This window comes from Temnothorax americanus, unplaced genomic scaffold (assembly GCF_048541705.1).
Source record: "Temnothorax americanus isolate GAGA-0224 unplaced genomic scaffold, ASM4854170v1 Scaffold3, whole genome shotgun sequence".
Lineage (NCBI taxonomy): Eukaryota > Metazoa > Arthropoda > Insecta > Hymenoptera > Formicidae > Temnothorax > Temnothorax americanus.
The window spans coordinates 9151218-9169731 of NW_027509442.1; the positions used below are offsets into that span (position 1 = coordinate 9151218).

General features: G+C 38.6%; 1 protein-coding gene across 1 annotated transcript in view; it reads left to right on the forward strand.

Annotated features, from left to right (window-relative positions):
* The window catches only part of LOC143900659 (receptor-type guanylate cyclase Gyc76C), a 57301-nt gene that overhangs the window by 37123 nt on the left and 1664 nt on the right, over positions 1-18514 (forward strand). Inside the window, exons 5-19 of the mRNA XM_077412260.1 lie at positions 13181-13487; positions 13988-14134; positions 14395-14588; positions 14664-14823; positions 15047-15204; positions 15351-15641; positions 15747-16007; positions 16207-16278; positions 16351-16519; positions 16596-16745; positions 16885-17224; positions 17336-17459; positions 17538-17636; positions 17711-17855; positions 17977-18233. Coding sequence (XP_077268386.1) covers positions 13181-13487; positions 13988-14134; positions 14395-14588; positions 14664-14823; positions 15047-15204; positions 15351-15641; positions 15747-16007; positions 16207-16278; positions 16351-16519; positions 16596-16745; positions 16885-17224; positions 17336-17459; positions 17538-17636; positions 17711-17855; positions 17977-18233 — 2874 coding nt within the window. The remainder of the gene's footprint in view (positions 1-13180; positions 13488-13987; positions 14135-14394; positions 14589-14663; positions 14824-15046; positions 15205-15350; positions 15642-15746; positions 16008-16206; positions 16279-16350; positions 16520-16595; positions 16746-16884; positions 17225-17335; positions 17460-17537; positions 17637-17710; positions 17856-17976; positions 18234-18514) is intronic.

Consider the following 18514-nt stretch of genomic DNA (forward strand, 5'->3'; position numbering starts at 1 on the left):
CTGCAGGTGAGAAAAAAGGGAGGGATTGTTGGAAATAATGATGCGATACAATGGCGGCGAGCGGGGAAAAAGGGAGGGGGAGAGAGAGAGAGAGAGAGAGAGAGAGAGAGAGAGAGAGAGAGAGAGAGAGAGAGAGAGAGAGAGAGAGAGAGAGAGAGCGGAATGAAGGTACAATGGGGTAGTGAAAGAAAAGTTGGAGGAAGGGGACAGAGGCGGGGACGAACGGATGAACAGACTCATGGTATCAGAAGCAGAGAGCGAAGAGAGAAAAGGATGAGAAGGAGAGAGAGAGAGGAGGAATAGAAATAAACGTATTGTATAAAGGGCTGCGAAGAGCGAAATAGGAAAGGATGCGACGCGATGATGGCGAGCGGGAAAAAGGGAGAGCAGGGAGTGCGGCGTGCCGCAGAAGATATATGAAAACAAAAGAGGAGAGTGATAGGAAGGTCAGGTTAAAAGATAGTGATTATAAAAGGAGCGGGAGTTCTCTTGTACCCTGCAAAACGGACAAAATAAAAATATTAACTTTTCTATTCTATAAAGATATATTTATACATAACTTTATAAAGAATCCCGTGTTTATCTGTATCTAATAAGATATTTCAATCTTCTGTTAACCCGTAATATAAGAAGAAATAGTCTCGAAAGAGTGGTCGCGTAGAAAATCGTGCAGATAAAACGCGGAAAGTCGAGCAGTATATATACGAGCAAAAATGGAAAATGCCGTAATTTGTGACATGTCGTAATGGCTGATTCATCAACACACCTTTTCACGATCGGCAACTTTATTGTGGCAAAACTATAATGAATAGCTGGGTAGAACACGAATGTGCCGACGTATTTCTCGAAGAACCGATGCAAGGTTAAACTGGATTCCTGGTCGTCATCATTGTTTCCGCGTTCACGATAATGAGATCAGTCCAGCTGTCACATTTCTCGCCAAGAATAACACTCACTCCTTCGTAACGTGTACGTTAAAAACCTCGAGAATCCTCGGTTCAAGAGAGCCGAGTTAGCAGCTATCGTTTTAATGCTTAGCGCTTAAAGAAAAAAAACTCTAGTTTTATTTATTTAGAGTATTTTCTTATTATATATATATATTATTTAGAGTATTTCCTATTATTATTTAGAGTATTTCCTATGTAAGATATAAATTTATTAAAGATTCTGTATTTTTGGTAATATTTCTAATTTGTAATTCTTATAACTTAAATTACGCGAAGGAAGAATTATACGTATTGCTTGACGAATAATTCTGATAACATAACGGAAATTTCTTACGAATTTATTACTTCACATCGAATCCTCTCAGTGGTTTTCGCGTGAGAAACAAATCTCGAGTTTCGTGATCGACCAAGCACGCTATTCTTTACAGCGAGTGTACTGTCTCCCTATCGATTTCGAATATTTTCTCTGTTACGAACGAGCGAAGGAAGCGAGACCGATAAATACTTTTCACAGCGATTCTGTAGCCTGGTTCCAGGAATAGATAACTGTTCAGTCGCGATCTACGTAATGTCCGTTGCAAAATCGATCTTTACGTGTGTCTGACTATAAATCATTGCAATTATTGCACAAAGTTACGTGCTACGAAAAACAATTTCTTGACGATAGCTAGCAATGATAAATGATCAGATGATTACTTTCTTATTATATTTTGAGTAAAATGCACCAGCTATATGTATATAGGAAAATACACAAACTACTCTCGTAAAGCAACGAGCACGTACAACGATTTGCGCACAGCTTGATTTCACCGGGACGATCTTGATTAGTTGATTATGTCTCGTCAGAGTCATGTCAGTCAGTTTCATGAAATCTTCAGAGCAACTCGAGACGCCTTTCGGAGTTGCAGCGCGAAGTGCGTGCGATTTTAACGAGTCGAGACAGCTCGCAATTGCAATAATTTGTCGTCGGCCGAGTTTGTCCCGGCCACAGCGGGTCGAAGAAATAATATAACGTAGAACCAAAAAATTGAATTGTCGAAATATCTACTTTTTTTTGTAAATTTTAATGTTGTAGATTACTGAAATAACGTCATTCACTCCGAATATTACTCCGTAATTTCCGTACAAATGTACGCGATAATATAGGTCATTCTTACATATGTAACTTCTACGACTTCTCCGCGCTAATGTTAATTTGTATGAAAATTACGGAAATATTCAGAGTGAACGACGTTATTTCAGTAATCTACGGCTTTACTATTAACCCTTAGTTATACCTTGCGTTTTCACTACCCGTTATCTCACCAGGGTCTGAGAGACCCCTCTCGTCTTCTCCAGCTTGTATCTTTAAGACAAATGCATCAATTTGACGTCTTTTTTTTTTTAATCGATACATCTTTTAAAGATCTACAAGGGTTTTATAAACGTTTTGAAAACCCTGCACGTTTTAACAACGTGCGAGGTTAACTGATGGTTAAAATTTGCAAAACAGAGCAGATATTTCGACAATTCAATTTTTTGGTTCTATGTCTCCGTTATTTCTTATGCTTCGAAGCTAGCCGGAAGAATCAGTGACACAGCAGACCGTTTCGCTGGATAAATCGCGATATTAATACTCACGCGTGCAATTTATTTCAGTTGTATTATCGTTGAAAGTGTTTCGTAAATTCTCGCACAGTTTATTTCAGATTATTACATTTTCGTAAATTAAGTTGCTGTATCGCGTAACCTTTGGCAACTTATCACCGTAGGATAGTTAAAAATATCGTATCTATCTCGATGGTCTCGATAATTTTGAAAAACATCAAACAACATTAACTAACTCTCAAGACGACGACGACGGCGACGACGACGAACGACTTTGCTTTTGCGGAATCGTCAGTTTCCTGTGTGGCAAAGGTCACGATCGATCGACAGGCATGGAGTAGTGGGTCGCGGCACGTTCGAGGTCACCGATGGAACATTAAACCGTGCAATATCGTGTCATATTATACAGATTTATATTATATTATTATACAAAGAAAGCACTGAAAACGACGTAACGCGCTGTTATTTTCTTACCTTTTAGGCGCAAAAAGATGGAGATGTCGATCTCGGTTAACAGGCGCGATTAGAAAAAAAAACATCGCGCGCCTCGAACGTCGCGAAAGCGCCACTTGGACATAGTAACGTGAGAAACGAACGAACAGGGGTGACGATTATCCCGATAACCGGTATGCCGATACCTCTAGCAACAATGTAAAAATTAAATAAAATGTAAATTAAATATATATATATATAAACTAGAATAAGTATAAAATAAATATAATTAAAATCAAAAGTGAAATAAAATGAATATTTTGCAGGGGAACGGAAACATAATTGTTCACAAACGATCTTGATTCTCATTAATGTTTCAATGCATTCAAATGTTATTGCAGACCGCAATATTTTATGGCCACGTTCCGTAACGCGCATATGCGCGCATTTTCTATAGTAAACGTTACGTATACTATAGATAAATGCGCGCATATGCGCGTACGGAACGCAGGGTATTATAAATGTCATCGATCGGGTATTGCCTCCCTCGTCATTGTTCGCCAACTCATTTGAGCGATGCTTTCTCGCGAAGTAGTCGTTATTAAACTCGTTATTAGATCTCAATATCTCGAAACAATTCTAATTTTGTCAAAACATTTCTAATTTTAGAGTTTGTACATTCCTCTGATATCTGCGATTTCTGCGAGTTTATCAATATTTATAATCATTAATCATTAACGTCACCTTATAATGTACATATATTGTCCGTGGAACAGTGCTGTTATAAGTTATAAGTGCTATTACAAGTGTCCATGGAACAGTGCAAAATTGACATCTGAAAACTAAAAATTTTATTTGCCGTCCGAACGACGTGTGTCGAAGTAAATAAAGGGAATTTTCTACGTGAATTTGCGGCGATGTTTTGTGTGCCGCGACGAAGGAATACATTCATTACCAGCGGAAAACTGGCCGTGCTTTCGCGCGCGCGGATGTGCTATTTTTAGAACGACGCGACGGAATGGAAGAATGAGCGAGCGAGCGAGCGAGCTAGCGCAGCGCCGGCAGCGCGCAGCGTGAGAATACTGGTTTCGCGCGCGGTCGAGAATCCGACCCGTTTGCTTCATCATCATCATCACCGTCACGCGCGTATATTTAGGTATATTGCGTGAAAAAAAAATGGGCGGGCGCGTGTAACGTAATATTGCGCGAACAGGATCAATTAATATTTATGCGCACCGGCGCGGCGAGCGAGTGAGCGCGCCGTCGCGCCGCCGCGCCGCGCGCCGCTGCCACGCCGTATCGAGAATAATAAAAATCGGACGGGGCAAACAAACGGTTACGAGGGAACCTGTTAGATAAATGCGTCATCGGTCTATTTCGATCTGGTCGTAGACAGCGCTCCGCTCTGACGAGCATCCGACTGCGCGCACCAGGATACGCGTTCCTGTTCCGAATCCTTGCCGTACTCGTCTATTTTTACGCTCGTCCGATGTATTTATAGCTATAGGTATCAGCCTCGTAACTTGCGCGACGTTTTCTTGGAACGTTATTATCTTTTTCTCAGGAAGTTACAGTGTGCGCAATTGCTTCGAGGTGAAAAGCAAAAATTATGCGCCGAAGTCGCGATTCAGTGGGAGAGCGGAAAGGGTACTGGATGGAGTAAGGTAAATGTTTTAATTATAGTTTATTTAAGGTTAGAATAACTTTCATTTATTTACAAAAATTCGTCGATCGGATATTGAAAAATATTAGGAATACAATAAACAATGTCTACGATAAACACCATAGTTTTTAAACGGAACTAGATGATTTCAAGTTTATTGATTATAAATTTAAAAAAACCATCCCTATGGCCACGTTCCACTGAGTGACCTATAATGGCAGTCTGACCTATTTCACATATTAAAAGCTCATCAAAATCGGAGAGGGGAACACTTCCGTACCTTTTCTCGTCAGAGTCCGTCTAAACCCTAAATTTAATTGTCATGTGCAATGCAACTATTGGGAGACGCGAAGATTAGAAGACGCGAGTTTGATTGTTTTGTGGTATTGAGGAGACACTGGAAGCGAGTTTGATTTGTTTTTTGCATTCGGCGCCACGCAATGTACTAGCTGTCAAGTGCATGTACAACACGATCAAACTTGCATCTAACGTCCCCTCAACACGAAACAATCTAACTCGCGTCCGCTAATCGCCAATAGCTGATTTACACAAGACAACAAATCTAGAAGACGGACCGAGGTCCCACCCTACGGCCTTTCCTATCTTACAGTTATTAACTCGTGCTTAACATATAATAATCCAACGAGCTTGATGACATCTCTAACCACATGACTCACAATACAGTTGTGAGATTTAAGTTTGGTTCTAATTGTAAATACTTTTTATTTAAAATTTTATAACAATTAAAGTAATTTAAATCGACCTGACTGGCAATATATATAACGTCTTTCCGATATGAACATTGAAAAACTGTGAGCCAACTTGGTTTGTCGGATTCACACGGCACTTTTTTCAGATCAATATCGAGACATTATTAATTTTGACCATGGTTTTGGTCAGTTGATGTAATTTCTAAATTAAGTAGTTTTTAATTTTATTGCGAAAAATATTACCCCAGCCAGGGTTTGAACCTGGAACTTCCCGTATACCGTGCGGGTGTCGTGCCAATTCGACCACTGGGGCTGTGGTAATATTTATCGCAATAACAACTGTAAGATGGAGCACCGATTACTAGGTCGACGGTGTATAATAAACAGAATTTTTCAATGTTCATATCGGAAAGACGTTATATATATTGCCAGTCAGGTCGATTTAAATTACTTTAATTGTTATTCTATATACTGGCGAAAGAAATTTATTATTCTGTTTAAAATTTTATGTTTACTTTTTAACGCTAAATTAAATTTATATTAATAATGTACATATTGACCTTGTTTTAGCCTATATAGAATAATAGTATTTTTTTTTTTCTTAGCAAAACGTCCAAGAATTTTATAACTTTAAAGAGTCGGTAAAGCAAATAATGTTTATATTTTTTTTCTTAAATATCTACAATATTTCTCTGAATATAACCTTAAAATTTAATAATTGTAAATAAATTTCAAAATATAAAAAATATTTTATCGTATTTTTTCGTTACAATGTGTACTTTTTTAATACATTGAACTTAAATTTGACCCGAAATTGGGACTCGACAGGTCGTGCTTTAATTCTCGGACAATAAAAGAATCGATTGGCTGCTACTCGAAACGCGGAAGGTCAGCTTAAACAGGTAACCAACCTCGGATACCTGTTGCGCAGACCTTCCACGTTTCGAATAGCAGGCTCATAATCAGAGCTGTTACCTTAATTACTGGAAACATTGCCAACACAATAATGTCAAAGTTTGTTATTAATAATTTCTTTATGATTAATTTATTGTCGATTATGGGAGGCATTTGTTGATCCAAATACAATTATAACAGCGACAAAAATTATTTGCGATATCCGAGATAAGTCGACTGTACGCTTACCACCTTCTATGTTCCGAATAAGTAGCCAATTGATTCTTTTTTATTGCCCGATTTTCATTATCGATTTGAATATTGCCCGACTAAGCGCAATACAATCAAGTTTAATAATGATTTTAATAATTTTCGAACAACAGAATATTTTTTAAAAGTGGGATAAACAATTAGACTATATGTATTTTTACATGATAACTCGCAAATTTGAGGATTGAAAAAAACATTGTGAAATTTGCGAGTTATTATGTAAAAATACATATAGTCTAATTGTTTGTCCCACTTTTAAAAAATATTGCATGTGCGCGGGATTTTCGGAAATACGGAGATTCCGTACGTCGGTTCGATTCCGCCACGAGGCCACTGTTCCGAGGAAAGTAGACTCTAGAAAGTTCTGCGTCGCGAGTTATTTGCGTCTCCCGACGGGAGATTCGTTGGGTAATTCTCACGATGATAGCAGGTGCGCGATCGTACGCTTTAAGTATCGAACACATTTCTTTAGCGATTTCCTTCAGCGATGGCGAGCGGTCGCGACGCGACGCCGCGCGCCGCGATGCATCGTGATCATCGTGCAACGACAGCCGTAAAGGCTCAAAGCGACGCTCCTATGGAAAGGCGAGGGCGATCTTTCGTGGCATGGGATGAGATATATACGCCATGGGAACATGGGAACGCGGCCGTAAAGCCCCTTGCACAATGCCAGGCAACAGGGAATAGACCCAGGGATCAGAAATCATGTATAAATGCAGAATAAACAACAGTGACACGGGCAATAGACACAGAGTTTCCGTCACGTTGAAAATTCTGTGCCTATTGCCTGTTGCCAACCAATCATAGTGTTTGAATTTTTTAGGTTGTAATTAACGATTTTTTGGTTATTTCCTGTTCCTATTATTGCCTGTTGCCTGGCATTGTGCAAGGGACTTAACGATACGGGCTGGCTGCTGATGCTGGCGCGCTGCTGCCGCACCGTACTTATCGTGACTCTCGGCTCGACTCGCTCACTCGCTTGCTTACTTATTCGCTTGCTCGTACGTTCGTTTGGTTGGCGAAGTAATGGTTTAGTTTAAATATAGCCAAGCGATAAACACAAGTTAGTGAGCGGCGTGCGCGCCGTGTATCGTCACGACGAACGAGACGACGCGACGCGCAGTGGGTCGAAGCGTAAGAAATAGCGGACATATAAAAACCAAAAAATTAAATTTTTAATAGTAAATTTGTTACAGATTACTAAAATAACGTCATTTGCACTGAATATTTCCGTATAATTTCCGTACAAATGTATGATAACGCCGGTCATCCTTACATATGTAACTTCTGCGACTTTTCCGCGTCATTCCGTGAATGACGTTATTTCGGTAATTTACGACAAATTTACTATTTGAGTTTGCAAAAAAGAGTAGATATTTTGACAATTCAATTTTTTGATTTTATGTCCGCTGTTTCTTACCCTTTCGGGTCCACTGCAGCCGAGTAAATAATATTTAATATTTAATATTTAATATTTAATATTTAATATTTAAATATATTTCGAATATTTTTCATCTCTCTCTCTCTCTCTCTCTCTCTCTCTTTCTCTCATCAGCTATTGTTGAGAATTTAGAGTTTCTGACTCGAGAACTCTCGATCTCGATTTTCTAGGGAAAATTTGCCAAATTTGATTACGGAAAAAAACAGTCGAGAAATCGAGAGATTTCTGAAACACGTAATAAGTAAATAATTAACATGCAAACAACGGACTAATGATACCTATCTACGCTGCAAACTTTTTATTTGTCGGTGCTTATTTGTTTGTATTCCTCTGTCGCACTGTGCGACTTTAAGACCCGATGGGCGGAGGGAGAATGCGGAGACTGCTGCAAACAGGGGAATTACGACACAAATAAAAAATATATTGATTGCAGCAAAAAAGTAATTAAAACCCTCATCGAGAGTTTCAGTTGAATCTACAGGAAAACGCACTCCTAACTTAGAAGCTATTTGTAAAGAAATTAAAATTAGTTTTGATTTTTTTTTTTTATATTTTAACTTTATTTTTCTTAGTATAAAAATAAAATAAGATTAAGTAAATGACTGATTTGACAGGATCGATCGATTTGTGTAATGACAATGTAGATAAAATAATTATAGAATGCCAAATTGTCAACAATAAAATTAACTTAAATATTTCTGAGAATTTTCGGGAATAGACGGGAATTCTCGAGTCCCGAGAAATTGAAAAGGTCTGGAAATCAGAACTCTCTTATAATTAGATATCGCAAACAATATTCGATCATTTTTTCCCCTCGTGTATTCACTCGAAAGGGACCCTACGCGAGATTCCCTAAAGCCGTATCAAACTGCGGATTAGGATTGAGATTGGATTGAAATATCAATCAGAAGAAAGTTCAATAAACGTGAGATCATTTTTTTATATTCTGATTCAATTTCAATCTCAATCCATAGTCTGATACGGGCACCGGTATTGAAGAGAGTACGTATAGGGAGATACATTCGCGGGAACGCGTCAGGGGTTCTTTCTCGGCTGATTTGAACAAACATCTGCCTCGCGTGAACTTACGGCAACGAGAACCACTTGGCTGGATCTCACGGCGCGTTTCTCGGAAAATAATTTCGGGTTTGTATGTCAACGTCCTTCGATTATACTGCAACGCACCACTTACAGCCTCGTTCTGATTCCGCAGGTTTTTGTCCGCGATAATAATTTTTTTTCAAAATGGCTCGCAATGTTGGCTTTACGTTAACCGTGACCGCTGTATAGCGCCTTGGCGGTCGCGTTCAAAAAAGAAAAAAAAAGAAAGGAACAATTGCGGAAGACCTCGTTCGCGGCTGGCTTTAATGATCTCGCGATCTGCATCATAGATTTCTCGTCGTGGCAAATAAGAGCCACCGCCCCTGTTTCTATCAATGCAGTTTAACTTTAATCTTGGTTTAACTTACCTTTTATCTTTCTCTAATTTCAAGAACTAGAAAGACACAAAAAGTAAGTCAAACCGCGATCAAAATTAACTATATTGGTAGAAATAGACATTAGTACGAGCGGTGAAAAGTGACGGCCGTCGGCGGATCGATTGCCGTCGCGCTAAGGATGCTATACGTGATCGTCTGACGAAAGAGGATTTCCTCGACTGTTTTTCGAGCAGCCATTGCACAACCAGACACAATCGGCCGGTAAATAAAACCAGCTCGTTGTGCCACGGAGAGAGATAAATGGATGGATAGAGAGAGAAAGAGAGAGAGAGAGAGAGAGAGAGAGAGAGAGAACTCGAGTCTTAAGCTCCCTCAAGGTGGTCTCGTCTAAATATAGCCGAGTGGAAACCCAGAATAACACCGCGCCGACCCAGCAATGACCAAAGAGCTCACCTCGCCAGCGACTCGTCCACGAACTGGGATAACCCGCCTCGAGTGGCGGGTCAGTTTCGTTCACCGGTCCCTAACCGTCGTCCTTTCACCCAACGAAAAGATAAACAAAGGGATAAACAAACTTAACGGGAGGACCGTTCGGAGGCGACCGGTATAATGAGAAGAGTGAGATAACGTATTCGAAATGTACTCTCGCGTATCGTGCACAATTACACAGAAAAGAATAATAACACTATTTGCCATCATAAAAATCGAGAATATTCGTAATTCTGAATATTGAAATTGTGTGACTAAAATTCCAAAAACGGTGTACCTCCGATTTCAGTAAACTTTATAAAAAGCTTCTATTCATTTTGAGTTGAAATAAAAGCCCTTAAAGCGAATTCTGATAACTTCTATAAGAAGTCATTTTTCAAGATAAAATTGTAAAGAGAAGGTAACTCAAACAACATGTATGTCCCAAATCGAGACATCCGCCCATATTCTTAACTCTCTTTTATCGATAAAAGCGCGCATTTATTTCTGAGATGCTATAATAATAATAATAAGTTAGAAACCCATGTGGAACCGTATAATTATAAATTTTGTTTTGCCTTGTAAGTAGGGGGGTGAGATGGAGTGGAACTCGCTTCGAATGAAAAGTTGGAAATTCATGTGGAATATGTTTTCAATGCCTTTTGAATTAACATGAAAACTTCTAAAGTATATTTGTTGACTTGAACAGAAGGCGTGTTTATATAAAGAGAAGTGGGGAGAACTGTGTTTATAATATATAACTGCTTATAATTTATAACAATTTATAATATCCTGTAGAATTGTTAATATTTTTCTATACTTTTTATGATTTTAGCTTTAAAAAAATGGCTTTGTCATAGGAGTCGCTAAAATATCTTTAAGAGCTTTTATCTTAAACCGTAATGAAGATTTTTACAAAATTTTATCGAAATTGGAGGTGCACCGTTTTCGAAACACTATTTTTTTGAAAGCGAAATTACGAAATTATTATCAATGAGGAAAAATCCGGATAATAAAATCGAAAAATCTTAATTTCAATGAAAAACTGAGAAGGCACAAAAAATCGTAATCCTAAAACAGAAAAAATGTATTAGTGCCAATGTTAAGATTCGTCACTTTAGAGTGTCTCAGACAGTTGTTTGCTTCTTATTTCATCTACATATATCTTGCTTCTTATATCGTCTACAGGTCGGTCACGTTTAGCATTTGAAATGCGCGGAAGGATACGAGCCATTGCCCTGAGATGTTACCATAACGAAACATTCCAGTGCACGTTGAAAAGTCCACGAGAAATCATAGTTCTAAAATTAGTATCTCGCCCACGAACTAGGCTAACCAACTCGAGCGTATCGAGTCAGTTTCGTCTATCAAAGATGCCGATTCTATTAGACGGGAGAGAGAAAAAACGGGAATGTCAAAGAAAAAGAGTTAGGCGAAAACGGTGGGAAACTTGTGCTATACAGAGTAAAAAATTAGTAAAATATTAAAATATGAAGCATTAGTGAAATATACTTATTTCTATTAATATCTGTCAATATCGTGTCTTTGTGAAGTCTTTTAGACGTCTATTAGCTATTATTTCGTAAAACGATTAAAAGATGTCTAAAAAAATATCTTTTAGACGTCTTATGTCCAGATTTTTGGAGTTGCGTATTTTGGCTCAGCGGTGGTCGCTAAAGAAGAACTGACCCCCACGACTGTCACGTTTAATTTATATGTTAATGAGGAGCGCATGTCACATTTCAGCCGGCCCATGCACCTCTTCTCTGGGCATATAAGCGCGCGCGAAGAAACTCATCCCGTTCATTCCACTCCTTCTTCTGCGCCTTCATCTTCTCTTCCTCTTCCCTTTCTTCTCTTCTTCTTTCTCCTGTTATTCTTCGCCTTCGGGTTTATATTTAACCGTGCCACACACTACCACACACTATGGCACTCAACGCAACCAACTTTGCCGTGTTACTCCTGGTGCATCTCCATCCCCAGACAGCACGCATATGCTGACGAGACGTCTTTAAGACATCTTTAGACGTCTTTTAGCCGGATCATTTCGTAAGACGTCTAAAAGATATCTAAATGATGTTTTTTAAACGTATGTCCCGATTTTGGACATGGTGCTGTCTGGGTCTCTTTCTCTCTCTTTCTCTCCCTTTCTATTCTTCTGTTCGGTGTGTCCTCCCGTTCCATTCCTCTTTCTTTTTCTTTTCTTTTGCGGCGGTCCGTTTCCTCTTTTTTTTCTTCTCCTTCTTTTTCTCTCCTTTCATGGCTAAGTTCATTTTCTTGCGCCGACGTAGAACCCCACCCCGCCCAAAGTAGGTATACGCAAGCGTTCCATTATCTTAACGCGTGCGCTCGTTCAGTTTTAAAGAAAAAGGGAAACTCGCGCATCTTCTCCCGCGCATTTCTTTACAGTCCTTACAAACATATCCTCCAGTGCATCTTTTCCCACGAAATTCTTCCACGCATTTCTTGAATCTCTTCCCGCGCAACCCTTCCCTGATTCCTCACAGGGTTGGCCCAGACAGCACGCATGTCCAAAATCGGGATATAAGATGTCGTTAAACACGATGCTGTCTGAGACGTTACTTTAGATCTATGATACATCTCTAATCAAATTAATGCAAATAGATTAGAATCTTGCAATAATGTATATTTAACATAGGTTTAGTTCTCCCTCTCTCTCTCTCCCCCCTCTCTCTATATGTATATATATGTATATATTTATTGTGGTCTTGCTAGCTTAATATATTAAGGTAGCAGCGCGTCGGTTTTTTTCGAAATGGCCGCCATTTTGGATAGGGATGTCGTAGCGATTTAAAACTGATAGGGTTTCGTTTGTCTTCAAAAAGACCTCTCAAATAAACCCCCCCTCCTTGACCTCTAGTATTATTTAAAATTTTTTACACCCCTCTCACCCCCGCGCACCTGGATGATTGGCGCCCGTCTCAAAAGGTAGCTTTTTTTAAATACTGAAATAGGTATTTCACCCTTTTTCAATATTTTCATTATTACAAAATATTTCCTAATTTCCATACTTTTGGTAAACCCTGTGTATCGCATATGAATTTCAAACTACATGCTAAGTAGATATGTGCAGGATCGGACGTGATGGTTGCGAACGTGGCGAATTCGATTATACGCGTCACAGGGTCGGCGAGTGCTAAATAAATCCCGGTTCGTGATCCGATAAATTTGAACTGATTTATACTTCCAAGCCGTTCGAGAAAGGCTCGATGAGTCAATTAAAAATAAGACTCCCAAGACGGAATTGTAACAGCGAAGGAGAGGGGGAAAAAAAGGAAATTAACACGACGCGCTTGCTTTGGTTGCAGAAATGCTCAGACTACAAGGCCTCGAAGGTGAAGACCTTCGTGAGGACTGAGCCTCCGGACACGCAAGTAACTAAGTCGGTGATCACTCTGCTACTACACTACGGATGGAACAAATTCACGATCGTAACCGAGCGCGCCTGGTCGACGGTCGCTCGTTCGCTTCAGGAACAAGCGGCTAAGAACAATCTCACCGTGAACCATTACAAGACCGTCGAGGACCGGCACACGTGCTGCGAGGACAGACTGCCGTGCTGTCAAGTCAGCGTATGGTTCCAACTTATACAGGAGACGAAAAATATGACCCGCAGTCAGTAAACATTTCTTTACTTTTGCGCCGATTTGCGAGAGGCGATCGCCGAAGCTTTTTTACCGCGGTGGATCGAAAAGCCACGATTAAATTTAAATATCTTAATTCCGGCTCTGACGATTCGGCGATCGTTTCTTGGGATCCGATTTCATCGATTCCAAGTTAAAAACTACTCTTGGGTCTATAGCGTATCCCAGACAACACGCATCCCAGACAGCCGTGTCCAAAATCGGGACGTATGACGTTTTTAAGAGACATTGTGTTTACTGGGATATATGTATATTAATTGATTAAAACGAAATAAAGAACCTGGACAAGAGTTATTTTTAACTTGTGTGTGTTTTTATATACACAAAGAAAAATATACTGAAGAAAAGACTACAGATTTTGTCTGTGTGTATAGCAGTCTTTATAATAACTACTTTGTTTAAATAACAGTTACATAACAATTACCGTAATTTTTTGTTCCATTCATGACATATTTACGTTTATTATTTCAGTTTACATCTTCCTGGGCACGCCAATGTCACTGATAGATATGATGAATTCAATGCAAGGCCAAAGGCTCCTAGATAACGGGGAGTACATGGTAATACACGTGGACATGATGACGTATTCCCAACGTGAAGCACAGAAGTACTTGTGGAGTGAGTGAATCTAGCGAATCTTATCAAACGTTACGTTTATGTCGTGAACAGTAGCGCCGATAAGCTGATTGCGCAATCTTGCATTATTTATAACGTATAAGCATAATATTACGAAACTAATTTAAATACTAATCTTTTAGTATTTAAAGCTAGATCCATTTCTTGCGGTAATCTTAAAGATTTGTTATTCAAAAATTTTACGTAACAACTAATGTCTATTTTGATTTCATAACAGCAATTTGTTATTATTATTGGTACAGAACCGGAGCATTTCGATCATCTGAAGAATTGTCTCGAGCCGAAAGATTTTCTGAAGAGAGCACGTTCACTGATGGTCGTCGTGTCGACACCGCCGACGCAAAATTACGAAGACTTTACTAAGAAGGTCCGAGACTACAATGGCATAGAGCCCTTCAACTTCGTAGTTCCCGAGCTTCTGAGAAAGTATGAAAAGGTATTTTTAGATGCTAGATCAATCGTAAACGCTCATGCCGCGCAATCTTTATTGCACATTTAATCTCTATTTCAGTACGTGTCCATTTACGCTGCGTATCTCTACGATTCTGTCAAGCTATACGCGAGAGCTTTGGATCAGCTAATACGAGATTACCCGGATGTTTCTGTCGAGGAACTGGCCAAAAACGGCACTCTTATAACCGAAATGGTTCTCAAGAATCGTACATATCAAAGTACGTGTAATAACATCAGATAGATGTAATCTGTATTAATAGGATTAATCTCAAGTGGTTCACACGATCTAATACTCGACCATTGATGATAAATGAGAGGAAAGCAATTAGATCGAAGATGAATCGATATAATTTCTATATAAGTGGGCCTCTTCCTTGCGTTTGTAAACATTGAAGATTGTCTAAATATATCTTTATTAAAATTTATCTTTATCGTTGCTAGGTGTGAGTGGGGCAACCATTAAATTGGATCCATCTGGAGACTCGGAGGGAAACTTTTCAGTGCTTGCTCTGAAAAAAGAACCGTTCCGTGTCCATAATTTCTCTTGTGACTATCAGATGATGCCTGTAGGCCAATTCCAGCAGGCTGACACTCTTCTAGTGAGTGAGTTATTTGTAGCGTTTGACAAATTTTTACAACAGATCGAAGATAGAAGAGACGGTTATTTCATATTTAAATAATAAGATTGTAAAAATTGAAAACGGTGTAATAATGATCGAGTATACGATATAATTGCATGATACAGGTATACAAGTCTTGGCCGGGCGCTATGGATTGGCCCGGTAAAAATAAGCCAGAAGCAGAACCTGGTTGCGGTTTTCTCAATGAACACTGTCCAAAGGATGACACGCATCTCCGCAGTATCATCGTCGCTGCGGCACTGGCTGTTTTGCTGTTTTGCGCCACAGTAATCACTATGAGCATATATCGAAGATGGAAGATAGAACAAGAGATAGAAGGATTGCTTTGGAAGATTGATCCGAACGAAATACACGGTTATCCCCATCTTGATAACATGATGTCCTCCCCTAGCAAGGTAAATAGCGCGTGTGTTATTGTAATTGAGATAGACAGCAAAGTGCTCATTCGTATGTCGACCTATTGATGCGTGATGTAAGAAATAAAAATATTTCGATTACAGTTAAGTTTAGTTAGTGCAATGTCCTACGAGTCAAGATGCGGCGGCCAAGTGTTTGCGCAAACTGGACATTATCACGGTGTAATGGTACGGATAAAGGAGCTGAAATTCTCAAAGAAAAAAGACATTTCACGGGACGTTATGAAGGAGATGCGCACTCTCCGTGAAATTAGACATGGTAATCTCAACTCTTTCATCGGAGCCTGCGTGGAGCCGATGAGGATATTGTTAATTACCGACTATTGTGCCAAAGGAAGTCTTTATGTACGTCATAGCGTAATCACGGTCACATCCTGCTATTATTCATAGTATAGTGTATTATGTACAAGAACAGTATATTAGCGTGCATAAATAAAAGTTGTATACATAGCGTAAACGTATTCGCTTTTTTTTTGTAAGAGTAAAAAAAAAGAGTAAAAAGAATCGAATATTTTTGTATAAATATGCGTCATACATTTTTCAGGACATCATTGAAAATGAAGATATAAAATTAGATGATATGTTTATTGCATCGTTAATTCACGATCTCATTAAAGTAAGTGTTTTTAAAATTAAATTATAGGAAAAATTAAACTATATTACGTCTTTTAACACGGTTTTACTGTAGGGTATGCTGTATATCCATGAATCCTGTCTACTAGTCTGTCACGGTAATCTAAAATCGTCAAATTGTGTCGTGACCTCACGTTGGATATTGCAAGTGTCGGATTTTGGTCTTCACGATATGCGTCACTGTGCCGAATCTGACAGCATCGGTGAACATCAGTATTATCGAAGTATGTAGATATTTCTATCAAGTTGTATATTTCACATTGCTGTAATCGTTATTTTGACCAAATCATCTCGTTGCAGGCTTATTTTGGAAAGCCCCCGAGTTATTAAGAAACTCGCATGCTCCGATCAAAGGCACTCAGGCAGGAGATATTTATTCTTTCGCCATTATTCTATATGAAATTCTTGGACGCAAAGGACCGTATGGAAATATAAATTTGGAACCCAAAGGTAATTTTAAAGGATATAACTGTTTATACAATAAAGGGATATCGCAAATGAAATGTAACGATTGTATACGTTGATTGGTATTTAACTCGAAGATTACGAAAAAAAATTAATAATATGATTATTAAATAACTTGTGACAGATATCATAGACAGAGTGAAAAGATTTCCGGAAGATGGTGAACCGCCGTTTAGGCCCAACTTAAACATACTCTCCGAGACGAAAGCAAATTGTGCTGATTATGTCGTTAGCACTATTACGGACTGTTGGGCGGAAAGTCCAGAATTTAGACCAGACTTCAAAACGATAAGGACCAGATTGAAGAAAATGAAAGCTGGATGGCATCGAAATATAATGGATCAAATGATGGATATGATGGAGAAATATGCGAGCAACCTCGAAGATCTAGTCACCGAACGTACGGGACTTCTCTTGGATGAAAAAAAGAAAACTGAGGATCTGCTTCACAGAATGTTACCGAAGTAAGTTTCCGCAAGAGATGACGTGTTCCTCAATGAGAAATAGTGTGGCCGTAAAATTCCGGATAATGCATATAAACATACATTTACAAAATATTGTGTTGTTTGTTTCAGACCTGTTGCGAATTGTTTAACAAACGGTATTGGGGTAGAACCGGAAGCTTTTGATTCAGTTACGATATACTTTAGCGATATCGTTGGTTTTACTGCAATGTCAGCAGAAAGCACACCATTTCAGGTATGTATTTTTGTACATACCGTCTTATAATTAGTAAAACGAAAATGTCATTTATGTAATTGATAATTGTGACGACAGGTTGTAAATTTCTTAAATGATTTATATACATTATTTGACCGTATAATCAGAGGATATGAAGTGTATAAAGTAGAAACGATCGGAGATGCGTACATGGTCGTAAGTAGTATTTTTACCTAAGTGATTAATTACGAGAAAAAAAATAATTTCTTAGTGCTCAATATTCTATTTAGGTTTCCGGTCTTCCAATAAGAAATGGCGATCAGCATGCTGGACAAATAGCATCAATGTCACTGGAATTACTTAACGCTGTTAAGCATCATACGATACCTCATCGGCCTCAAGAAACTCTGAAGTTACGTATCGGCATTCATACCGGTAAGAGAAAATGCACTTAAGAACATGTAATATATGTATATGTGTACGTATATGCGTATGCATGCATATGCATATACACATTGATACACTACTTGATGATAACATGAATATAAAATTACAGGTCCTGTGGTAGCAGGTGTTGTCGGTTTGACGATGCCTAGATATTGTTTATTCGGAGACACCGTCAATACTGCTTCTCGTATGGAGTCTACCGGAGAACCGTTGCGAATCCACATCAGCAAGCAATGTAAAGAGGCATTAGATAAGATCGGAGGTTATAAGATCGAAGATCGAGGCTTCGTTGAAATGAAAGGAAAAGGAACAGTGAAGACTTACTGGCTCACGGGAGCTACTGTGACGCACAGAAAGAATATAGAGGTTTGTAATAAAAATGTAGAGTATTTATATGAATTATATAAAAGTATGTGTGATGTAATAAGAATGTAATAAGGATTCTCCAGAATTTAAAGATCTTGTTTTCGTAAACTCTTAAAAGTTTAATATTAAACCGTAATTTAACGTCAAGAATAAAGTATTAAATTTATTTTTTATTAAAAAATACGTTATTTAAATATTCTTAAAAATTAATTAGCGTACCTATAAAATTCTGAATCTACATTAAAGTTATCGCTAAGAAAAAGGTATTGTTTTATTATTCA